This window comes from Lepidochelys kempii, chromosome 2, assembly GCF_965140285.1.
Source record: "Lepidochelys kempii isolate rLepKem1 chromosome 2, rLepKem1.hap1, whole genome shotgun sequence".
NCBI classification, from domain to species: domain Eukaryota; kingdom Metazoa; phylum Chordata; order Testudines; family Cheloniidae; genus Lepidochelys; species Lepidochelys kempii.
Genome location: NC_136381.1, coordinates 36,251,295 through 36,274,079, shown reverse-complemented (window position 1 = coordinate 36,274,079; position 22,785 = coordinate 36,251,295). Strand labels below are relative to the sequence as shown.

Sequence of the window (22,785 nt, the reverse complement as noted above, 5' to 3'; positions counted from 1 at the left end):
TGCAGATCGTTTAATATGTGACTGATGTTGATGGTTTATGAAGTTGGCAATCAAAATGGAAAACAAAAGTTGTATACAAATTCAAACACAAATTGTTAAAAGCCCAGGAAGGCCAAGTACTGGCCACTACCTTATGTATAATTTAAATGATTCATTTATATTTCTCTTCTGCTTAGATATTTTCAAAAGAAACTATGAATTAGCAATTTCATCTGACAAGCAAGAGTTCAATTGAAAAGCAAAAATTATCCTAAATTCCATGATTTTATGAAGTATTATAATTTAGAAGCACATGTGGTAGCCCATCATTTTAAATTACATTAAATATGACAAAAATCCTGATATAAATCCCATTTAAAATAATTTCATTGAATAATTTCATTTATTTCATTGAAGAATGAAAGGTATCTTCATTTGATCAAATGATCGTGTTACTCATGATTAAGAGAGTAAAAATAACAATAATTCTGTATACAGCATTACCGCAAATTACATGAGAGTGTAAGGAATAAGCATCTCCAACACTGATTATTTATTACAGTTCTACTACTCAAGGGCTCTATTCAGATGAAATTATATTTTTGCACATTGTCCATGGAGCCTTTACAGGCCTTTATGCGTATCCTTCTACAGAGTATAATTCTGGTCAAAGAGTCAAATGTTGCTTGGCATGGTTCTCAGGAAGCTTATACTCATGGCTTTGACACCATCACCCTAACTAACATGAGAAACCAAATCATGCCTCCCAATATGCCCATATTCAGTAGGAAGGTAGATGGATTAAACTGGATTAGTGTACAGATCTCAGGGATGTTCACACATCACTGTCAGTACCTATTCATTTAATCATTCTGAAAGATTGGGTTTGCCCCTGATTCCACTGTCAGCTTCCCCGCTGTTTCCCCCACACCCTCCCACCTCTCACCACAACCACACTCCCTCTCTATCCCCTGAGTCCCTGGGTATATTTTTAACCTTCACTACTACTTCAATAAAAAGAAAAGGAATACTTGTGGCACCTTAGAGACTAACAAATTTATTTGAGCATAAGCTTTCGTGAGCTACAGCTCACCCATGAAAGCTTATGCTCAAATAAATTTGTTAGTCTCTAAGATGCCACAAGTACTCCTTTTCTTTTTGCGGATACAGACTAACACGGCTGCTACTCTGAAACCTACTACTTCAATGTATGCCACACATGGGTATGTATGTATGTACACCATGCACCCGAGTCTGGAAATTTTTGGTAAGCAGTTTCCATTGGTCTGCACATGCACAGTTATTTTCCAAAATAAGAGTATAAAGGGCAGTGTGGATAGACACCTCTCCAGGTCCTTCTTATCACCACATGGCCTGAGTTGGAACCTTCCATGTCTACTTCGATCTTCCTTTACTGTGAACCTATGAATACAATCTGTAAATAGTTTTTGACAGATTAGTATTTTCTTGTGTTTAGCACACTAGCATAGTTAGTTTTGTTCTTCCTGCTCCAGGGAGCTTCTCTCTTCGAAGAAGGACTTTTCCAAGAGTTCATGGGTTCAAGAACTGTGTCTGTCAAGGTTCCTCCCCCACTCTGAACTCTAGGGTACAGATGTGGGGACCTGCATGAAAAACCTCCTAAGCTTATCTTTACCAGCTTAGGTCAAAACTTCCCCAAGGTACAAAATATTCCACCCGTCGTCCTTGGATTGGCCGCTACCACCACCAAACTAATACTGGTTACTGGGGAAGAGCTGTTTGGACGTGTCTTTCCCCCCAAAATACTTCCCAAAACCTTGCACCCCACTTCCTGGACAAGGTTTGGTAAAAAGCCTCACCAATTTGCCTAGGTGACTACAGACCCAGACCCTTGGATCTTAAGAACAATGAACAATCCTCCCAACACTTGCACCCCCCCTTTCCTGGGAAATGTTGGATAAAAAGCCTCACCAATTTGCATGGGTGACCACAGACCCAAACCCTTGGATCTGAGAACAATGAAAAAGCATTCAGTTTTCTTACAAGAAGACTTTTAATAAAAATAGAAGTAAATAGAAATAAAGAAATCCCCCCTGTAAAATCAGGATGGTAGATATCTTACAGGGTAATTAGATTCAAAAACATAGAGAACCCCTCTAGGCAAAACCTTAAGTTACAAAAAAGATACACAGACAGAAATAGTTATTCTATTCAGCACAATTCTTTTCTCAGCCATTTAAAGAAATCATAATCTAACACATACCTAGCTAGATTACTTACTAAAAGTTCTAAGACTCCATTCCTGGTCTATCCCCGACAAAGACCAGCATATATACAGACCCTTTGTTTCTCTCCCTCCTCCCAGCTTTTGAAAGTATCTTGTCTCCTCATTGGTCATTTTGGTCAGGTGCCAGCGAGGTTACCTTTAGCTTCTTAACCCTTTACAGGTGAGAGCAGCTTTCCCCTGGCCAGGAGGGATTTCAAAGGGGTTTACCCTTCCCTTTATATTTATGACATGCCCCCCAAATCTCAGCTAGGGTGAAACACTGGCTGGGATTTCTTCCTGGAGCTCTAGGAAAAACAGAGTTAATAAGACACATGCATCTCTAAATATACTACCAAGTACATAAAGACTAACAATATTTTCCACATCTCAAGGACGATTTTAACCAGTTGATTCTGGGAAACTTTCACGGGAGAGTGCATCAGCCACTTTGTTAGAAGCTCCTGAGATGTGTTGGATGTCGAAATCAAAATCTTGGAGAGCTAAACTCCACTGAAGAAGTTTTTTGTTAGTTTCTTTGACGGTGTGAAGCCACTTCAGTGCAGCATGGTCGGTTTGCAGGTGGAAACGCCGTCCCCAAACATATGGGCGTAGCTTTTCCAGAGCGTAGACAATGGCGTAACATTCTTTTTCAGTGACTGACCAGTTGCTTTCCCTCTCAGACAGTTTTTTGCTGAGAAACACTACAGGGTGGAATTCTTGATCAGGTCCTTTCTGCATTAAAACTGCTCCCACACCACGCTCGGACGCATCTGTGGTTACTAGGAACGGTTTGTCAAAGTCTGGGGCCCTTAATACAGGGTCAGACATGAGTGTCGCTTTAAGCTTGTTAAAGGCCTTCTGACACTTTTCAGTCCACTGAACAGCATTTGGCTGTTTCTTTTTGGTTAGGTCTGTCAGTGGGGCGGCAATTTGGCTGTAGTGCGGTACAAATCGTCTATAATAACCGGCCAAGCCTAAGAAGGATTGAACCTGTTTCTTTGACTTTGGGACAGGCCACTTTTGGATAGCATCCACTTTGGCCTGTAGGGGGCTGATAGTTCCTTGACCCACCTGGTGTCCAAGGTAAGTCACTCTGTTTAGGCCTATTTGACACTTCTTAGCCTTAACAGTTAGTCCTGCCTCCCTTATGCGCTCAAGGACTTTGTGTAGATGTTCCAGGTGGTCTGCCCAGGAATCCGAAAATATGGCCACATCGTCAAGGTAGGCGACTGCATATTCTCCTAATCCCACTAGGAGACCATCTACAAGTCTTTGGAAAGTGGCGGGTGCATTTCGCAGCCCGAAAGGGAGTACATTAAATTCATATAGCCCGAGATGTGTGGTGAAGGCTCACCTTTCCTTGGCAGATTCATCTAGCGGTACCTGCCAGTACCCCTTGGTTAAGTCCAAGGTAGAGATGAACTGGGCCCGTCCCAGTTTCTCTAATAGTTCATCTGTGCATGGCATTGGATAGTTGTCTGGGCGAGTTACAGCATTTAGCTTACGGTAGTCCACGCAAAAACGTGTTTCCCCATCCGGTTTGGGAACTAGAACCACTGGAGATGCCCATGCACTTTCAGAGGGGCGGATTACACCCATCTGTAACATATCCTGGATCTCCCGTTCTATAGCAGTTTTAGCTTGAGGAGACACCCGGTAAGGTTGGACCCTAATTGGGTGAGCATTACCTGTGTCAATGGAGTGGTATGCCCATTCAGTCAGTCCTGGGGTGGCTGAGAACGTTGGCACGTAGCTAGTGCACAGCTCCTGGATCTGCTGTCGCTGCATACGCCCAAGGGTCTTGGAGAGGTTCACCTCTTCCACACCACCAGCACATTTCCCTTCGTAGTAGACACCTTCAGGCCACTCAGCGTCGTCTCCTCCCTGGGCTGTAAACTGACAAACCTTTAATTCTCTGGAATAAAAGGGCTTTAGAGAATTAATATGGTACACCTTAGGCTTTCGGTTGGAGGTGGGGAATGCTATGAGATAATTAACAGCTCCCAGGCGCTCCTGGACCGTGAATGGCCCTTCCCACGATACTTCCATTTTATGGGCCTGGGGCGCCTTTAAGACCATGACCTGGTCTCCTACTTTGAAGGAATGCTCTCTGGCATGTTTATCATACCAGGCTTTTTGCTCTTTTTGAGCATCCTGTAAGTTTTCTCTAGCAAGGGCTAAAGAGGTTCGGAGGGTGTTTTGTAGGTTGGTTACAAAGTCCAGAATGTTAGTTCCTGGAGAAGGTGTAAATCCCTCCCATTGCTGCTTCACCACCTGCAATGGCCCCTTAACCTCACGGCCATATACAAGTTCAAATGGGGAAAACCCTAAACTGGGATGGGGTACAGCTCTGTAGGCAAAGAGCAACTGCTGCAACACTAGGTCCCAATCATTGGAGTGCTCATTTACGAATTTACGTATCATGGCCCCCAAAGTTCCATTAAACTTCTCCACCATGACATTTGTTTGATGGTGGTAAGGAGTGGCAACCAAGTGATTTACCCCATGAGCTTCCAAAGGTTTTTCATAGTTCCTGCCAGGAAATTAGTCCCTGCATCTGTGAGGATGTCGGAGGGCCAACCTACCCTGGCAAAAATGTCTGCTAGTGCCTGGCACACACTTTTAGCCCTGGTGTTGCTTAGAGCTACTGCTTCCGGCCATCGGGTGGCAAAATCCATGAAAGTCAGTATGTACTGCTTTCCTCTGGGTGTCTTTTTCGGAAAAGGACCCAGAATATCCACAGCTACTCGCTGAAATGGAACTTCAATGATGGGGAGTGGCTGGAGAGGGGCTTTGACCTGGTCTTGGGGTTTTCCCACTCTTTGGCACACCTCACAAGACTGGACATAGGTAGAAACATCCTTGCCCATTCCCTCCCAGTGGAATGACCCCCCCCAAATGGTCTTTGGTCCTGTTCACCCCAGCATGGCCACTAGGGTGATCATGGGCTAAGCTCAAGAGCTTGGCCCGGTATTTAGTTGGAACTACCAACTGTCTCTGAGGATGCCAGTCTTCCTGATGTCCCCCAGAAAGAGTTTCCTTGTATAAAAGTCCTCTTTCTACAACAAACCTGGATCGATTAGAAGAGCTGAGAGGCGGTGGGTTGCTCCGTGCCGCCGTCCAAGCTCTCTGGAGGCTTTCATCTGCTTCCTGTTCGGTCTGGAACTGTTCCCTTGATGCTGGAGACATCAGTTCCTCATTGGATTGGGGACCTAGGCTTGGTCCCTCTGGAAGCGATATAGGGGATGGAGCTGTTTCTGTTGACTGTGAACCGCTCTCCGCGGGTGCACTATGTTGGGATTCAGGCTCCAGCTGAGCCTCTTGTGTAGGGTTATCGGCTGCTGCCAGTTCAGGTTCAGTGGGGCCCTTTATATTTATGACAGTGTTTCCTGCTTCTGTTCCTTCTCTATCAACGACAATGTCCTGCACTGCCTCTGTTGCCTTGCGGAGGCTCATATCACCTCCAGTTTGCAGTATCTGCCGTGCCTTCCCTCTCCGAACTCATGAGGGACCAGAGCTTGGTCTGCAGAAGCACTCATGGAGTAGCCCATGAGACCCCATTCAGATTCAGACTGGGAAGACCTGCCTGTACAACTGTAATGGGGATGATCATGCCTAGTGGTCAGAGCCAGGGTCAGAACTGGGATTATGAATCCAGAGTGAGGCGGGAGTGAGAGCAGGGCTGGAGTAGGACTAGAAACAGGGCTGGAGCAAGAGCAAGGCTGGAACAATTTAGGCTTAGGGAGACTGTTAGGGTTAAAGATGTGTACGACGTAGGATACATGAAGGCCACATGGGTATTGAAAAATGCAAAAGAAGGGCTAGAAATGTTCTATATTGGCCACAAATTAATACAGATAGAGTAAAATCCATTAAAGCTTGTGAAACATGCCAACAATACAGAGATAACCAAATAAAATGGCCTATGATGGTAAATGAAGAAATTTTGTCATCCTGGTCCAAAGTAGGCATGACTACTTTGCAGACTGCGAAATTTGCAGACTTTAAAGACAGACTTCCCTAGGCCAAGTTTCAAGCCCTTATTGATGAAGGCAGGCCGGTGGTGAAGACATCATGTCAAATGATAGTAGACACAGAAGATACTGCCTCTAGAGCCATCACCACTGCTCTAGTCATGAGGTATGAGTCATGGTTGCAATCTTCAGTGTTCCCCAGGGAGGTCCAGAATACCATTGATGAACCTTTGATGAGTCTAACCTCTTTAGTGAGAAGACCAATGAGTCTTTACACACTCAAAAAGACTCTAGAACCACCCTCTTCTCTCTGGGAATTTACACCCTGGCCCTGAAGAGGAACCATCACAAGCAACACTATAGACTCAGACCTCCTCCTCAGGCATCAATGTCCATATGAACCTCTATGTAAGAAACAAAGGGCTCAAAGACCCAGATGTATGCTTTCTTCTACTTCCACAACCACCTCCAACTCCACCCACCATCCAAGCAGTTCTTCTGCTGGTATGCTCAGGGACTGTGTACCACCATGGATGGCATGCCTCATTGCAACCTGAACCTTTAGTGGCTTTTTTATACACTTTGCTCTCAGCTGGGCAACAATAACTAAAGACAAGTGGGTACTAGATGACATCCACCAAGGCTATGTAATTGAGTTTATCTGACCTCTTCACCACAAACCCCCTTACTGCCTCCTTTTCAGGGATCACTCTCATGAGCAGATTCTATGTTAAGAGGAAAATTCTCTTCTCCAGAAAGTGGCCATAGAACTGATGCCCCCTCGATATGAGGGGAAGGAGTTCTACTCCCCATATTTCTTGGTCCCCAAGAAATCTGGTGGATGGAGACCGATTCTTGGCCTACAGCAACTTAATGTTTTCATCCAAAAATTAAAATTCTGCATGGTCACAGTGGCATCAATAATCCTCTTTCTGGAAGAGGGCACTTGGCTTTGGGTCTTTCATATAGACATTGACTCTTCCCACAGAAGGTTCCTCAGATTCCTCATTAGGGAGGACCACTTATAATTCAGAGTTCTTCCATTTGGCACCCAGAGTCTTCACAAAAGTCCTTTCAGCAGTGGCAGCTTGGATGAGACAAAACAGTTTCACCATCTTTCCATAGCTCAGAGACTGGCTCCTGATGGGCAGATCCAGCAGGGAAGTCCAGTCAGCAATAGCATTCCTACTCCAACTTTTCTCCCCCTTAGGAGTCTGGGTCAACCATCAAAAGTCTACTTTAACCCCTACAAGGTTGATAGACTTCGTAGGAGGAACACTGAACTCGACTACAGGAAGAGCCTATCTTCCCATCAAGAGATTACATGTTATGGGTGATCTAATAAAACAGGTCACCCTCAAACTGTTGACCTCAGTCAGGGCTTGCCTTTCTCTTCCTTATGTACCCACATTATACCATTTGCCGGATTCCATCTAAGCTGCCTATGGTGGTATTACTGCCTAACCTGGCATTAGTCCATCTACTCATCAGAAAAAGACAACATCAATGCCAAAGTAACAATTCCACCAAGGTTTTGGCTTCTCTTGCCTGGTGGGCAAAGTTGGAGAAAGTTTGGACGGGTATTCTTTTTCTCACACCTACACCCAAGGTAACTATAATCACAGATGTCTCTCTATGAGATTGTGGAGCTCATATGAACAATCACACTGCACAAGGCACCTGGACCCCTTAAGAGGCCAGGATGCACATCAACTTACTGGAATTAAGGGCAGTCTGTTGGGTCTGCAATGTATTCCTCCCACTCATCTGATCCTGACATAGCCAAGTAATGTCAGAAAATATGACTAATGTGCTATACATAAACAATAGTTGGGGACAAGATCCCTCCCCCTGTGTGTAAGGATGGTTGACCTCTAGAACTGGTATATCAGACATCACATAACTCTCTCAGCAGTATACTTACCAGGCACTCAGAACTCACTAGCAGACAGTTTCAGCAAACGTTTTTCAACAGACCAGGAATAGAAGATTCATGATTCTGTTCTCAATGAGATCTTCAATCAATGGAAACTCTGTCCTGGGATTGCTTTGCCTCACAAGGGAACAGTAAACTCACCCATACTGCTCCAGAACAGCTCTGGGCCAAGGCTTGAAGAACAATGCCCTTCTGTTACCCTGGACTGACCACCTCAGGTACAGCTTCCCTCCCATCCCACTGATACTATAGTTCTGCAAAATATCCCTCATGACAGGGCTTGGGTCATGCTCATTGTGCCCAAATAGCAGATGCAGTTCTGGTTCTCAGGCCTCCTGAGGATTTTATCCTGTCTGTATACCAAAATCTGCCCATTTCTGGATCTGCTGATGCAGCACAATGGTATGATCAAACGTTATAATTCTGGGCCACTCCAACTCAAGGCCTGGTATTTGGATGGAGTGCTCAAGTTAAATAGCAGTTCAATCCGTTCTCAACCAGAGCAGGAAGGATTCTACCAGGAAATATTATTCAGCCAAATGGAAACATTTCTCCTTTTGCTCATGACAGTCTTAAGAGTCTACTGGGATCCCTGATATCCTAGATTACCTATTTACCCTTAAGACATCGAGTTTCTCTGTCAGTTCCATATGGATCCATCTGGCAACAATCAAAGCTTTTCCTCCTGTCAAGGACCACATTGTCTGCACTCATCCTGCAATCACTAGATTGCTGAATGAACTTCTTAGATCTTTTTCATCGGTGGTGAAGCCAACATCTCAGTAGGCCCTCAACATTGCTCTTTCAGTTCCCACCAAACCTCCATTCAAACCATTAGCCACTTGCTCTATGTCCCATCTCTTGGTGAAAGTTGCCTTCCTAGTCATCCAGAAGGATGAGTGAGCTTGCAATGCTCATGGCAAATCTGCCATATGCCACCTTTTATAAAGAGAAGGTGTCTCTTTGCCTCCACCCAAAAGTCACCCCTAAAGTAGTTTTGTAGTTTCCTGTGAATCAAATCATCCTCGTACTGGTATTTTTTCCAAAACCACATGCTGCTGCTGAGGAAAGAAGGCTTCACTCCCTAGACATCTGATGTGCACTGACCTTTTATCTACAGAGAACAAAAGCAATTAGAAAGACACCTAGACTTCTTATTGCTTTGTGATCCCTTATTGCTAGTGTGGTCCCTATTCTAATACCCAACCTCTGTCCCTTCTGCTGTGGATCATAGCCAGATTTGTGATAAGCAAATGAACTGGAGAGGCATCGGTCCACACTGCCCTTTATACTCTCAGTTTGGAGCATGAAGAGAACTGCACATGTATAGTCCAACAGGCACTGCTTACTTAAAATTTCTGGTGTGGTGTGTGCATGCATACACAGGTGTGGTATACACATTTTGAAGAACCGCCAGTTTCAGGTAAGTAACCTTTATTTATGCTTCCAACAATCAGAATTTTTGTTCATTATTATTTTTTTCACTGCACAGAAAGGTTCCTGTTTCTCTCGTGCTTGCATCCTCCTTCTTGATCTGTGCTGGTTATACCATTTTTGGAAAAGTACAAGCCTGTATCTTGAACACTGATGTATTCACATCTTTGTGTTTCAGTTTAACTCCCAGTGAAGTTTTTTAATGCATACCGAGTGCTATTAGGCAACATTCTCCTGGGAAATTATATAGTCTTAAACATATTTCCCATTCACCATCTTTAATTAGCTTGACAGCCAGAATTGGCTGTGAACTACTGTTCTTCCTTACCTTGCAGTTTCAATTTGTCACACAAATATCAACAAGTTTAATCAAGTATAACAATGTATGCACTGCCAATGTATCAGTCCTGGCAAACAGGATGAGCCTGCTAGAGAAAACATGTATGTGTAGGTAGGCACCTTGAATAGCTATGATTTCCTGGAAGTTGTGCCTTTAAACTAGGATCAATCTAAGGGCTTGTCTACACTACCAGCCGGATTGATAGGCAGCGATCCATCCAGCAGGGGTCAATTTATCGTGTCTAGTATAGATGTGATAAATCAACCACCGATCGCTCTAGCGTCAACTCCGGTACTCCACCTCAATGAGAAGAGCAAGGGGAATCGATGGGAGAGTGTCTCCCATCGACACATTGCAGTGAAGACACCACAGTAAGTAGATGTAAGTATGTCGACTTCAGCTAAGTTGCGTAACTTAGATCGATTCCGCTCCTGCCCCCCTGTAGTGTAGACCAGCCCTAATTTGTGAGTGATGGGGCATTATCTTAACAGTCATTCATGTGTGTAGTTTGCCAGAAATCTCCATAGAGATTTGGTATTTCTTGTTCACAAGTGTTACTAGGAACAGTAACATTTCCAAATAAATACATTTCCATAGCAGATCAGTTCATGACGTTCCATTGTGCATGTAGACAGGAAATATAGGTGAAGTTGGTCCTCCCAGCTGAGCCCTACAATACTCTTTCCCACCCTCAGTAACATCTGCACCCACTATTGCCTGTTAGCACTCCTCCCATACTTGTTCCCAGCAGGCCAGAGAGCAGCCAAGGCAGCATTAGTCTGGTTTTGGCTATGCTCAGGAGCCACTCTTTATTTTGGGAAAGTAGTCAAAAGTTCATGTCAGCTACACCACAAACTTCCCCACCTGAGGAGTAACATCTGCATTTGTAGAAGCTTAATCTAAATAAAATTTTAAACAAAACCATCCCCCTGAGGTATCATTTGCTCAAAAATGACACAAAATAGAAAAGAACATATTATTTCAGCTATAAAACATTATAATTATAAAAATAATTATAATGCATAAAAATAAAGTATGCACATTATATATAAAAGGAGAAAAAAGCAAAGCTCAGTACCACCTAAGGTCGGTGGTGCTAACCATAGTCACCTCAGAGCCAAAGTTTGTATGGCAGAGGATGTCAGTAAAGCTTGTGGTCACCTTCAACGTTGACCTCTGCATGCAGTTATGTGAGAGTGCATCTCCCCACCTCGAGACATATGTACAGATGATTGGAACAAATCAATAAAGAAATCAAAGATACCATAATGTTAACAGGTGTAAATACAGTCTGTTTTTACATCTGTAAGATACAACTGTCTAAGTAAAGTATATCGTATATTATACACACAACATGTGCTCCTCCCTAATATTAAAATAACATTATCAAGGTTGCAAAGTCAAGCACTCAAAAATTATGAAATGCGAGAATTAAGGTTGTCTATGCAATCTTAATCCAGTCCCGTTATGCATATGCATTATGCTACAGTCTTTTATAACATTGTCACATACTATATTTTCAATGGGACCCCGGCCTCATTCAGTGCATAAAATGGATATTAATGAGCAGTTTTTCAATAGTTATTTTCACTCCATTGTTCAATGTGTGGCTCTAGCCCTTAATTACTGCACACTATTCAAATCCTGCTCTGAAGACAGAATTATCATGGGAATTTCTATGGTGCTCATCACAATAATATCTGAATGCTTCACAAACATTAATGAATTTATTTTCACACCAGCCCTGTGAGATGGGGGTCAGAGGGTGGCATTATCCCCATTTCACAGATGAGGAACTGAGGCACGAAGAGATTAAGGTCAAAATAATCCACTAGTTTTGGGTGTCCACTTTGAGATGCCTAGCATGTCTGATTTTTCATACTACTTAGCATTATATAACAATTAATATGTTCAAAGCACAGCTCACATTGACTTCAATTCCAGCTGCGAGTGCTCAGCCCTTCTACAAATAAGACCGCTGGGTCTCAAGTTGGGCACCCGTAGAACACAGAATTAGTGACCACCTATAAGAAGTTTGGTTTAAGTGACTTGCCCAACGTTGCATAGGAACTCGTTGACAAGGCAGGGATAGAATCCAGTTCCTGAGAAGAGTATTCTAGTGCCTTAAAAATGAGACCCTCCTTTTTCTTCCTGTAATTCCCTGCCTCATTCACCATACACCGTCCAACTTCTGCAACAGCAGAGGCAGGGATCATGCATACAATAGCTACCTTTATTACTCCCATGGCTCCTCATACACTCTGTCTCCCCTTTCCCACACCTCTCCCAACTTCCCCACTAGTTACCAGTCTCCTTCTCTTCCAGACCCTGCCTCCCTCTCTGCTCCTCATATAATCACAGTCTTCTTTCCCTCACCACCTACTGGAACCAGTCTCGTTGTGTTTCTCTCCTGGGCTCATACTGCCAGTCTCCTTGCCCAGCCAGTCCCAATCTCCCCACCTCAACCTCAACTCCTAGTTCCACTTCCCCTCTCCCCCATTCCAGCCTCCCGCATCCAGGCTCCTTGTCCCAATCTATTCCTGTAACCTGCCCCTCTCAGTCTTTCTCTTCTCCCTCAGCATTCAAATCAGGCACCTTCCTCCTCCATGCTGTCTGGGCCCAGCAGAGGGGGCTTTGAGAACACATGTGAAACCAGCTCCTTGCTCTCAGTTCTGGTGTCTGTTCTGGCCTGCAACAGCCCAGCGCAGGGAAAATCCTGCTCAGGTGTGTTGGTGGTAGCAGCAGGGGCAACCCATACAGTACTCTTTGATTAGGCAGGGGTGATACTGACAGTGCCCCCACCCACAGAGCTCTCTGCTTGGGAGTGATGTGGTGAGGCAGAACCTCCCTAGTGACCTCTCTGTGAGTGGGTGTGGGTGCCCAAGACATATGGGTGGTCAATGCAGCCCTCCACACCCAACTGTGCAACTTCAATGAACATCAATCCTCAGTTTGGGGGAAGGTTGCCAAAGCCCTCTGAATTGAGTGGTTGGGGGAACAGCCCTCTAGAGCTCTCTGTGTGAGTTCAAGATGTCGAGGGTAGCACCACTCCCTCCATCTTCTGTTTGGAGTAGTTATAGAGCCACCTAACTGGGAGTACAGAGGTGTCTCCATAAAGCTTCTTAGTGAGCTAGAGGCCCACTCTTCTCCTGAAGAGAAATTTTAGAGGAAGTGATAACGGGGAAGAGAGGCCGCCTCCTTCCTTTGAGCATCCATTTGAATATCACTGGCTGATGTTAGGCACCATAGTGATGGACTGGGGAGGAGAGAGGCCCTGGCCCACCAGAAAATGAAGCCGAGTGTTTGTAGTCATGTTCTACCAAAGTCACTGAAGTACTGGGAACTACAGAAGCCTGAGCCAGCTTTTTGTGTTTTAGTCATATGACCTGAGAAGTGTGCCAGCTGCCAAGGCCTGTCTCTGGTTGCCTGAAGACTAGAAGCTGTGGTGCCAGCTGATGTGCCCCTTCCCCTGGCCTAACCAAAGAGTGTGAATTAGAATCAGGAGAGGTGGTGTCAACCCCCAACCTCCTGCCCATCAGGAGTTGTAGTGTTGGCAACACCCATCACAAGATTTACCTCTGCTGGGATATGTCTGTGCATGGAGATGGGCTGCTCTGGTAGGCGTGGAGTGACAGGACTGAGCACTCCCCTCCCTGGCTCTAGTAGGTGCCACTAGTAGCTGCTGCTTCCTCTAAAATCTCTAGTTCTTCCTCTCTCTGGAGCAGACTTTCTTGTACAGATAGTCTGTTCTGTCAGCCTGTCTGTAATGATGTGTCAGTGATGTTATCACACTATCATGTGATACCCTGATAATTTTTAATACTTAATCCTGCTATGGGTACACCATTTACCCCTGAAGGAGTTCAATGGTCTAATGTAGATATGCTCTGTATGCGAGCAATATATATTTGGAAGCATAATGTTTAGGCTGGAATGTCTAAATAGCAGTTTGTTATGAGCTTCTAATACCTGTAGTTAAAAGGATACTCCATGGCTAATCTAGTTCTGAGATTAATTAATAATAAAAACAACTTGTACACCTAAATAAGATTTTTTTTGGCCTGTTGGTTTGGTTATTATGCTGAGTTGGATTGAGGAGGGAATCATCATAATGAAACATTCACCCACCCTTTCATCTGTTTGTGGAAAGCTCCTGAGAATTGAACATAAACATGCCTCCAAAACTATTCTGAATATCATTTGAACAGATCCATAATGCCTAGGGCTTCATTCCATAGTCTTTTTTCCCCAACAGGATATGAAACATTCATTCATTGTGAATAGAGCCCTTAGAAATGGCAAAATATTTAAAGACCCCATGTAGCTAAATACCATACAGCAGAACCCAAAACTACAAAAGGAACATAATTTTAAACAGTTCACTATTTGGAAATCAATGAGAAAGAAATAATATGCATATATGTGTGGGTTTTTTTTATGAAATAACTTTTGATACACATTGACTTTATTACAGTGTATCCTTTCATTTTTTTGCCTCACTACAATTTACAAAATGGGATACAAATTGTCTGGGTTGTAATAATAAAAACCATCACAGTTGAGGGGCTGAAGAGTAAAATGCATCTTGGGAGGAGGAATAGTGTGCTAGATTGTTAAAGAAATGAGCTGACTAATGCATATTTTCTCGTTACAGATAAAGCTGTGGTATGACAAGGTTGGTCATCAGTTGATAGTCACAATATTGGGAGCAAAGGATCTTCCTTCAAGGGAAGATGGGAGGCCAAGGAATCCTTATGTTAAAATTTACTTTCTTCCAGACAGAAGGTAGGGTCAACGGAAAAGTAAGGAATATTTTAGTAGACATTCAAATAGATATTCAGATGGCATGCAGAGTTGAGAAGAGATTGCTAGCTAGTACTGGTCATACATGAGATCTTATAGAATAGTCTTAAAGAATGGAATTTAGCGATTGAACATGTTATGCAACGATGAAGAACAGGTTTTACATTTATTTTAATACTATTTTCTATTAAACAAATTAACTTCAATTGGATTATTTTATCAACTATTGGATGGCAAACTAAAGATAAACCTGTCTGCATTGCATGATGAGATGTTGTTTGCAAATACTGTTGTTAATATTTTAAGGCCATATTATCTGCTAGGTAATTCTTGTGTAGGGGACAGGAAATTCCACAGATATAGATTCATTGAGTTTCTGATAATTTCTTCAAGGCATTCATTGTCCCCCTATTCCCTTCCCCACAGTAAAACAGAAGAGGGTTTGGCATCCAAAAACCATAGATGTCAAATTGTGGTACTGAAAAGTTAATGCTGAACAAGACCCGAACCTGTGACATGCTGAGAACCCTCAGCTCTAACTGTAGGCCTTTCTCACTACACAGTATTGATATTAATTTACACCAGTAATCCCCATGGCATTTAGGGGAAGATGATGGTGTGATGGGGCCTTTACCTCCCCTGGCCCCTTTTATCTCAGTGCTTGATTCTGTGAATGTAGTTGTTTCTATTTGGTCAGAGGGAAGGGGAACAGCTAAAGGAGTCCCTCTGACTGGATCTGCTCATCTGTGTTTCCTCTGCTCATGTTGGCAGAGGGGAATGTTTGGCTTTATTTTGTGGTATGTTGCGAAATGTAGCAGAGGTTTGTTGTAAATTGAGGAATCAGTATATGAAAAACCGATTGATGGAGCTATAGAATAATGTGCATCTTTAAAATAAGTATTTTTACTGCATTTGTTTGTTATACTATGCATAAATGTTTCCCAGCCTGGAGATTCTGCCTTCCTATGCATCTCTCCTCAGCCCTGTCTGGGGCAGAGCCAGTTAACCTTAAATATTTAATTAGAAATAATTGTCTAATCGTGAAAGGTGCTAAGTACCTCCAGTTTCCATTGATTTCAACAGGAATTGAGGGTGCTCAACTCCTTGCAAGATTGTCCTTTTCACCTTCACGCTATACAGTATGGTAAAGTAACCTGAAATAGGATAAAATGGTGAAGTTAGCCAAAGAAGAATGGTTTATCCATTTTATGTCAACTTGGATTGTGATATCTTTTATGCTATCATCATATGCATTGCTGTATTTCAAAAGTCCCTGTTGGGCCTCTTTGCCTTAAAAGTTTTTAAACCATTGGCCTAATAAAATACAGTGGTCTAGATCCTCAGCTCGTGCAAATTGGCATAGTGGCATTGAAGACAATGGAGTAGGCAACAATCTGCACTAGCTGGGGATCAGATTAATTGTTTTATTATATTTATCTTGTCCACTTTTTTGAAGATCAATATGCCCACCAATAATTTCTGTATCCATATTGTTAGATAATTAGAGCTCTTATAATGCAATGGGATATGGGCAGAAAGACCCCTGTACCCTAGGTTGAAAAAGGATGGTCAGGTGATGAAAAGAAGAAAAAATCCCCAAATATAATATAAAATAAATAGAAATATATTATTAAAATAAAATAATGTATACAATACCAATAATGATATATTTTGGAATTTTATTATGATTTGGTAATGTTTTACAAGAAATACTTTGTGTTATTTTTTTTATTTTCTTTTATGTGAGGCGGGTAGAATTTTTCCTTTAATTATTCCTGGTATTTCCTCTCATATATAAAAGAAACAGCAGTTTGTCTTATTGAATTAGTTTTCTTCTGAGAGCCAAACTGCTTTTTCTTTCCTCTGAAGAATAAACCTAGTAGGCTAAAATAAATCTCTTGTGCATGAAAAAGTAACCTGCAAGAGGAAAAGTGCAGTTAGATAAGTCAAGCATTTAATTAAGTGAGCATGTGAAGTCCTGACTAAACAAATTTCACTGGAAAACATGTCCAATGTAACTTAGTTCTCTATGGTGAACAAATCTTGAATGTTGAAATATGCAATTAAGTTCTTTATTTTAACAATATGAATAAAATGCAACTACATAGTGAACATGTTGTTCTGACATCTAGCTACCAGGAGTTTACAAATAATGCAGTTGTTATCCATATAGTATGGATTAGTATGCTATACTTAGAGTATTTGCAAATGTTCCAGTGTCTTCATTATATTGTTAAAAATATATAAATTAGTACTGCAGTTGAATGATGCAAAGAACCCAGCTAGTTTTAAACTAATGAACTTTGTAAACACGCTTCATGAATACAAAACTGTAAATTATGACCAATCCCAGGTTCTAATCTTTATTTCATCAGAAACTCCTATTCTGGTGTCCTTCTGGTTTATTGTTAATCTTTCAAACTATATACAAATTACCACTGTTCTAAGAGATCATGCATTTAACAAAATGCTTAGTACAATGTAGTAGGTTTTGGAAGTCTTTAATGTTTAAATTGCTCTTTGCAGTGATAAAAACAAAAGAAGAACAAAAACAGTAAAGAAAACATTGGAACCGAAATGGAACCAAACATTCATTTATTCTCCAGTTCATCGGAGAGAATTTCGAGAACGAATGTTGGAGATTACCCTTTGGGACCAAGCACGAGTTCGTGAGGAAGAAAGTGAATTTTTAGGAGAGGTATTTGGAACTGTTTTGACTCTTCATAATCAGTCAGTAGTTTGGGGACTTTGTCAATAGTACATGGATGACTGATGATTTCTTTGGCTTTTGTGAATAACATATTTTTATCTGATATAAAAAAAAAAGCTGACACTTTTGCACATATTTGACTGCTTAATAGTAACTCTTCCTAAAAGTTACTGAAATTTACGATGTAATGTTGGTATCAGATACCTTCTTTAGTTGTTCTGTCTTAATAACAACATGAACATAGTTTCAAAAAGTCATATTCTTTGAGGATTGTTGATAATGGTCCAAATTTGTCCCTGGTGTAACTTTACTGAAGATGTTGAAATATGATTGTTTATTAATTTGTCCCAAGATGTTTAGATGCTGTTCAGATTATCATTAAGGTGCTATGGTTGCTATTAAAGTTAGAAGTGTTTGTCTTATTCGGTGTCAAGATTTGTTACAAGTACTATATTCGTAAGTGTCTTGATGGCTCATTTTTGAGTGAATGCAAGAACTCTTTAATTTCAAATGTGAATGTTAACATTAGAAGAATGAATAGAATAAAATATGTAGAAATACCTATTTTAAAATAGTGTTCCACTGTAACACCTGTGCTTGTTTCATTTGTAGATTCTTATTGAGCTAGAGACAGCACTATTAGATGATGAACCTCACTGGTACAAACTTCAGACACATGATGTTTCCTCATTGCCACTTCCCCATCCCTCGCCATATTTGCCTCGCAGACAGCTACATGGTGAAAGCCCTACACGGAGGTTACAAAGTAGGTTATTAATATTACTAATGCTGTGTATATCTCATCTAAATTAGTGTGTACAGTATGTTACATTCTAAGCTAAAGATTTGTAAAAGCAGGAGTTGACATTGTGTGTGTGTTTTTCTTTGCCATTAATCAGTGCCTTTTTTGATTGCCAATGAGCTTCTGAAGTACTCAAAATGCTAATGCCGAATAGTGCATGATAATGCATTCTTTCTTAAAATATATGGGCCAGATCCTCAGCTGAAGGAAATTAATTTAGTTAATGAAGTTATGCCAACTTGCACCAGCTGAGGACCTTGTAATCTGATTGTACAGCCAAACTGAAAGCACAGTAACTTTGTCTTCAGCCTAAACATTTTAAAAAAATGAAGCACAATGACTTGTATGTAACTTTGCATGTATTGAATTTAATACAATTGTTTGTTACTGCCTTTTGATACTATCACTACAGTAAAAAGAGCATGTTCAACATTTTGTTAAATTCTGACAACTCTGAATTGTCAGACCATTTGCAAACGTTTTTGTTTGATTTTGCAAGTAAAGGGGTGCTTCATAACTCTCTTTGTATAGTACAGTATTAGAGGTCAATGGTAGGTTGCAGTAAATAGCAGAAGTGTTAACAAAAGAACTTACGCTGAGTTGGTAAAGGAAAATGTAATTTGATACTTAAGACAGAAAATAAGTGGTAGTGTATGACCAAATCTTGTTTAATCGCCTTCTTTCTTTTTGCCATTTAAATTACTTTATTGAGTCAGTGTTTTGTGATTATCCTTACAAAATTTCTGTAGGCATTGTGAAGTATCCTTTGTGAGTCCTACAGATATTTTTGTAAAAAAATTGTAAATCAATTTATAAGATTTTTTTTGTTCACGCTCTCTCTCTCTCTCCATGCACATTTATGCGCACCTTGAAAAGATAATTATTTTTTAAATTTTGTTTTTGACAACGTTCGTATATTATAAACTCCACATGGATTCTCCAGTAATTACGTTCATAAACATAAGTATTTGTAATAGTTGTCTACTTTGAGGTCGTGCAGCTGATTATGAGAGGTATTGGAATGCTCCATATCATAATATTCTGAAATTGATAAACTACTGCACCAAATTGTGGTGCATAACTTTCTACTCATGAAATTATCATTATACTTAGTCATATTTTCTTTTTCTGACTGACAGGTGAGGATCTCCTTTTCAATCCAGTATGCTTCTCAGTAGCTATGTTGTTGTTTTTGACAAATTCTTATGGTTTTAAAGTATTTTGTTCCTTCTTCATTTCCTGCAGTTAATTTTTCTGTAAATTTTTTTTAAAATTTAAACTCAACTTTTTTGGTGTGTGAGAGTAGTTTTCTATTTGGCATTTAGTTTATTTTATTTTTTTTCTAGCTTTCAGAAAATGTTTAAACCCTGAGTAGCAAGCCCATTTGTTTTTAGCATATGACATACATACATTCAAATGTTGGCCATTGTGGATAACCATAACAGCTAATTCCTTTGTTTTGGGGGTGTAACCGTGCCTCCATGGGTCACAACTGAGAATACCAAATTCAGGACAAACTGTTGAAAAATAGGACAGATACACCCCAAACTGGCAGTTATTCTCCCTTAAGATATACCAAACCAGCAACAAAAGTAAACTTCTGTTTTACCACACTGGTTGACAAGAAGTCAGAACAGCAGTTTCCTTAGGCATTCCAGTCCTTGTATCATCACCAAAAACACTAGACTTTAAGATGAGTGGTTCTTTACAACCAACTTCATCAAATGAAAGGTTCCTCTTATCCCAAAGGATCAGCCACAAACCCAGGTCAATATATAACTCAGATCTTACCCAATAATCATGCTGTTGCCAATCCTTTAGTATGTAAAATCTAAGGTTTATTTATAAAAAGAAAGAAAGAAAGATGAGAGTTAAAATTGGTTAAAGGAATCAAATATGTACAATAATTGCAAAGTTCTTGGTTCAGGCTTGTAGCAGCGATGGCATAAACTGCTGGCTTAAATCAAGTCTCTGGTTGCTTACAAATCATTGGAAGAACCTCAGTCCCTTGGTTAGAATGCTCCCATTAGTATAAATCCATAGTCCAGAGTTTTGAGCAGGAAAGAGGCAAAATGGAGATGTTTCCAGCCTTTTATAACTTCTGCCATGTGGAGGGAAATCCATTCTTTCAAACAAAGCCCTCAACACAGCTAATGGAAAATTACAGGTAAAATAGTCACCTGGGCAACTCACATGTCCATGCATGATTTCACTTAGTCATAGCAGGAAAGTCCATTAAGTGTAGATAGGTGTCTTCCATGGTCCATTGTGAGTTAAGTGTTTCTTAATGAGCCACTTAATTTGAATAGTTCCTTCAAGATGTGTAGGCTAAATAGCTTATGGGCATTACCCGAGGAGCAAACATTTGAAATCCAGGCATAGAGCCAATATTTATAACTTCAAATACAAAATGATACATGCATACAAATAGAATAATCGCATTCAGCAAATCATAGCCTTTCCATAGACACCTTACTTTGTACAAGATTTGTTGCAATTATATAACAGTGGTAGCAACAATGATCTATATGGTCATATTTTAATCAGATAATATCACAGGGGGAAGCTCATATTGATGCTAGATTCAAGATCTGATCAAATATCTTGCCTCATACCTTCAGATATAAGGAGTATATTCTGTCTTCCTGGCTGCACCTGAACAATCTTCTAAGCCTGTATGAAAGCAAGTATGGAAACCCTTATCAAAGGTTGCATGGTGTCAAATATTTGCTCTGGTTGGAGGTCAGGACTTAGTGCAGAAATCCTTCTCCATTTCAATGTAGCTTTGACCCAATTGGCCCCCAAGCAGTAGTTTGACATCCTCAAAATGTGCCACAAGTTCCAAAGAATTAGAGCCAAAGAAGAAGTTTAAAGTGCTCATTATAATTGTTGGAACCTTTATACATTTCTCTTTATGACACAAGGCTGTCTAAATTGCAGTAATAATATGTGTGTCCAAATTGAGATGAGAAGTCCACTCAGAAGGATTTCAGAATCATGATCCTTCTCGTAGTCCAAACTTCTCCTCACTTTCCTAGACTGTATGTACTTCAAGATTTTGAAACCTGGTGTCCCATAAATTATTCCCAATTCAAATTGACACAGTTTTGCAAGCACATAAATACAGAACAATGACTTTTGGAACTGAAATTCTCCAGATTTGGGACTGGGAAGATGTCCAAACTGAAATTTAGTATTCACTAGGAATTCTTATAGGAAAAGGACTATGTGATAACTAAGCAATTCAATTGAACAGTGGTAAATCTCACGAGTTATCCCTGCATCAGGAATTGGAAAATTATATATTTCTTGAACTGGAGTATGCCTAAATTAAATTTATTTGTCACATCTCCGAGTTTAAAATTATAAGTATCAGTTTCTTGCAGAAGAAAGTGGGAAAGTCATGGGAGTGCTTGGGGAACAAATTTGCATATCCCTCTGACTTCTCCAAGAAGAGAGTGTTTAAATTCTACTGTTAGCACCATAATGGTGAAGAAATATTTGGTTCCTGTTCTTTTTGCTGGCGGTTTCAAGAGAAGATTCAGCTAAACTGAAGGCCTCATCATGTCTTTTGACTTATGAAGGTCTTACTGAATCCTGTGTTAAAAAGTCTTCTGTATAATGGAATATGAATGTGGTTCTCAGATTATGAAACTTTATTTTGAGCAAAGAGATGTTTGTAAAATCAAGTTTCTTCAACAGAAGATGTTATGTCTGGTGTCAGTGAATTCATCCTATAGGGCGACTGAGTTCCAGGCTTTAGTGACTATGATTTTATGAAGAGACAATGATGTTGTGTTAGATATGCAGATACCTTCCAAGCTGGTCTCAGAGTTCCACCACAGTCATCCCATTTATATTTTTTTGCATTTCCTAAGCTCTGTCCTGCTGTACTTCTACATGCGCAGAGTTTTAAAAGTCCCCAGTGTTTGTTTTGGTGCAGACAAAATCCCTTAGAAAGTCAGTCCAGCTATTTGCTTTCATATGGAACTAATTGCTTCAACTACGTATTGCATAGTGAATCTTGCTTTCAGCGACTGGGGTTACAGAAGCTGTTTCCAGGTTGAGACAGGAGTAGTTCAACCCTCCCACTTTTGTATTTTGGAATGACTCTAAGTATATTATTGTTACTTTGTAAAATAAGACCTGTCTTAGTTCATGTATACAAAAGTTGTTGCTGTTAGAAATATCTTATTCCTCATTTTAAAAAAATAGATATTTTTACTGTATTTGAGGTACTGTATATCTCTCAAAAAAGAGGTTTTGAATTACAAGGATATTTGTTTTTCTTTTCATATGCAGACATATTTGGGCTTTATAGTGTCCAGATTAGAAGAGAAAGGAGAGAAATTTACTTAATTTTTGTTCTCTGAAGGTAGTATAAAAGAATCACCTACACTCACCCACTTTCTTTTCTTGCTAGAGTCAGGGATATGGTGTTTTACTTGTGGCACCTTCAATTCTCTTTTTAGCTTCAGTGAATTTTTGTGATAACGAAAATTGCCAGATTGTCAGCCCTGAAGAAAGCATTTCTGTATTTATGCACAGCCAGTGATGTAGAG

The 22,785-nt window shown here is 40.7% G+C and overlaps 1 protein-coding gene across 49 annotated transcripts in view; it reads left to right on the top strand.

Annotated features, from left to right (window-relative positions):
• RIMS2 (regulating synaptic membrane exocytosis 2) overlaps nucleotides 1-22,785 on the top strand; it is a 748,363-nt gene that overhangs the window by 452,013 nt on the left and 273,565 nt on the right. For all 49 annotated transcript variants that reach the window (XM_078851433.1, XM_078851460.1, XM_078851434.1 and 46 more), the window contains 3 exons: nucleotides 14,563-14,693; nucleotides 17,238-17,409; nucleotides 18,034-18,187. In XM_078851433.1, the coding sequence (XP_078707559.1) occupies nucleotides 14,563-14,693; nucleotides 17,238-17,409; nucleotides 18,034-18,187 (457 nt within the window). The remainder of the gene's footprint in view (nucleotides 1-14,562; nucleotides 14,694-17,237; nucleotides 17,410-18,033; nucleotides 18,188-22,785) is intronic.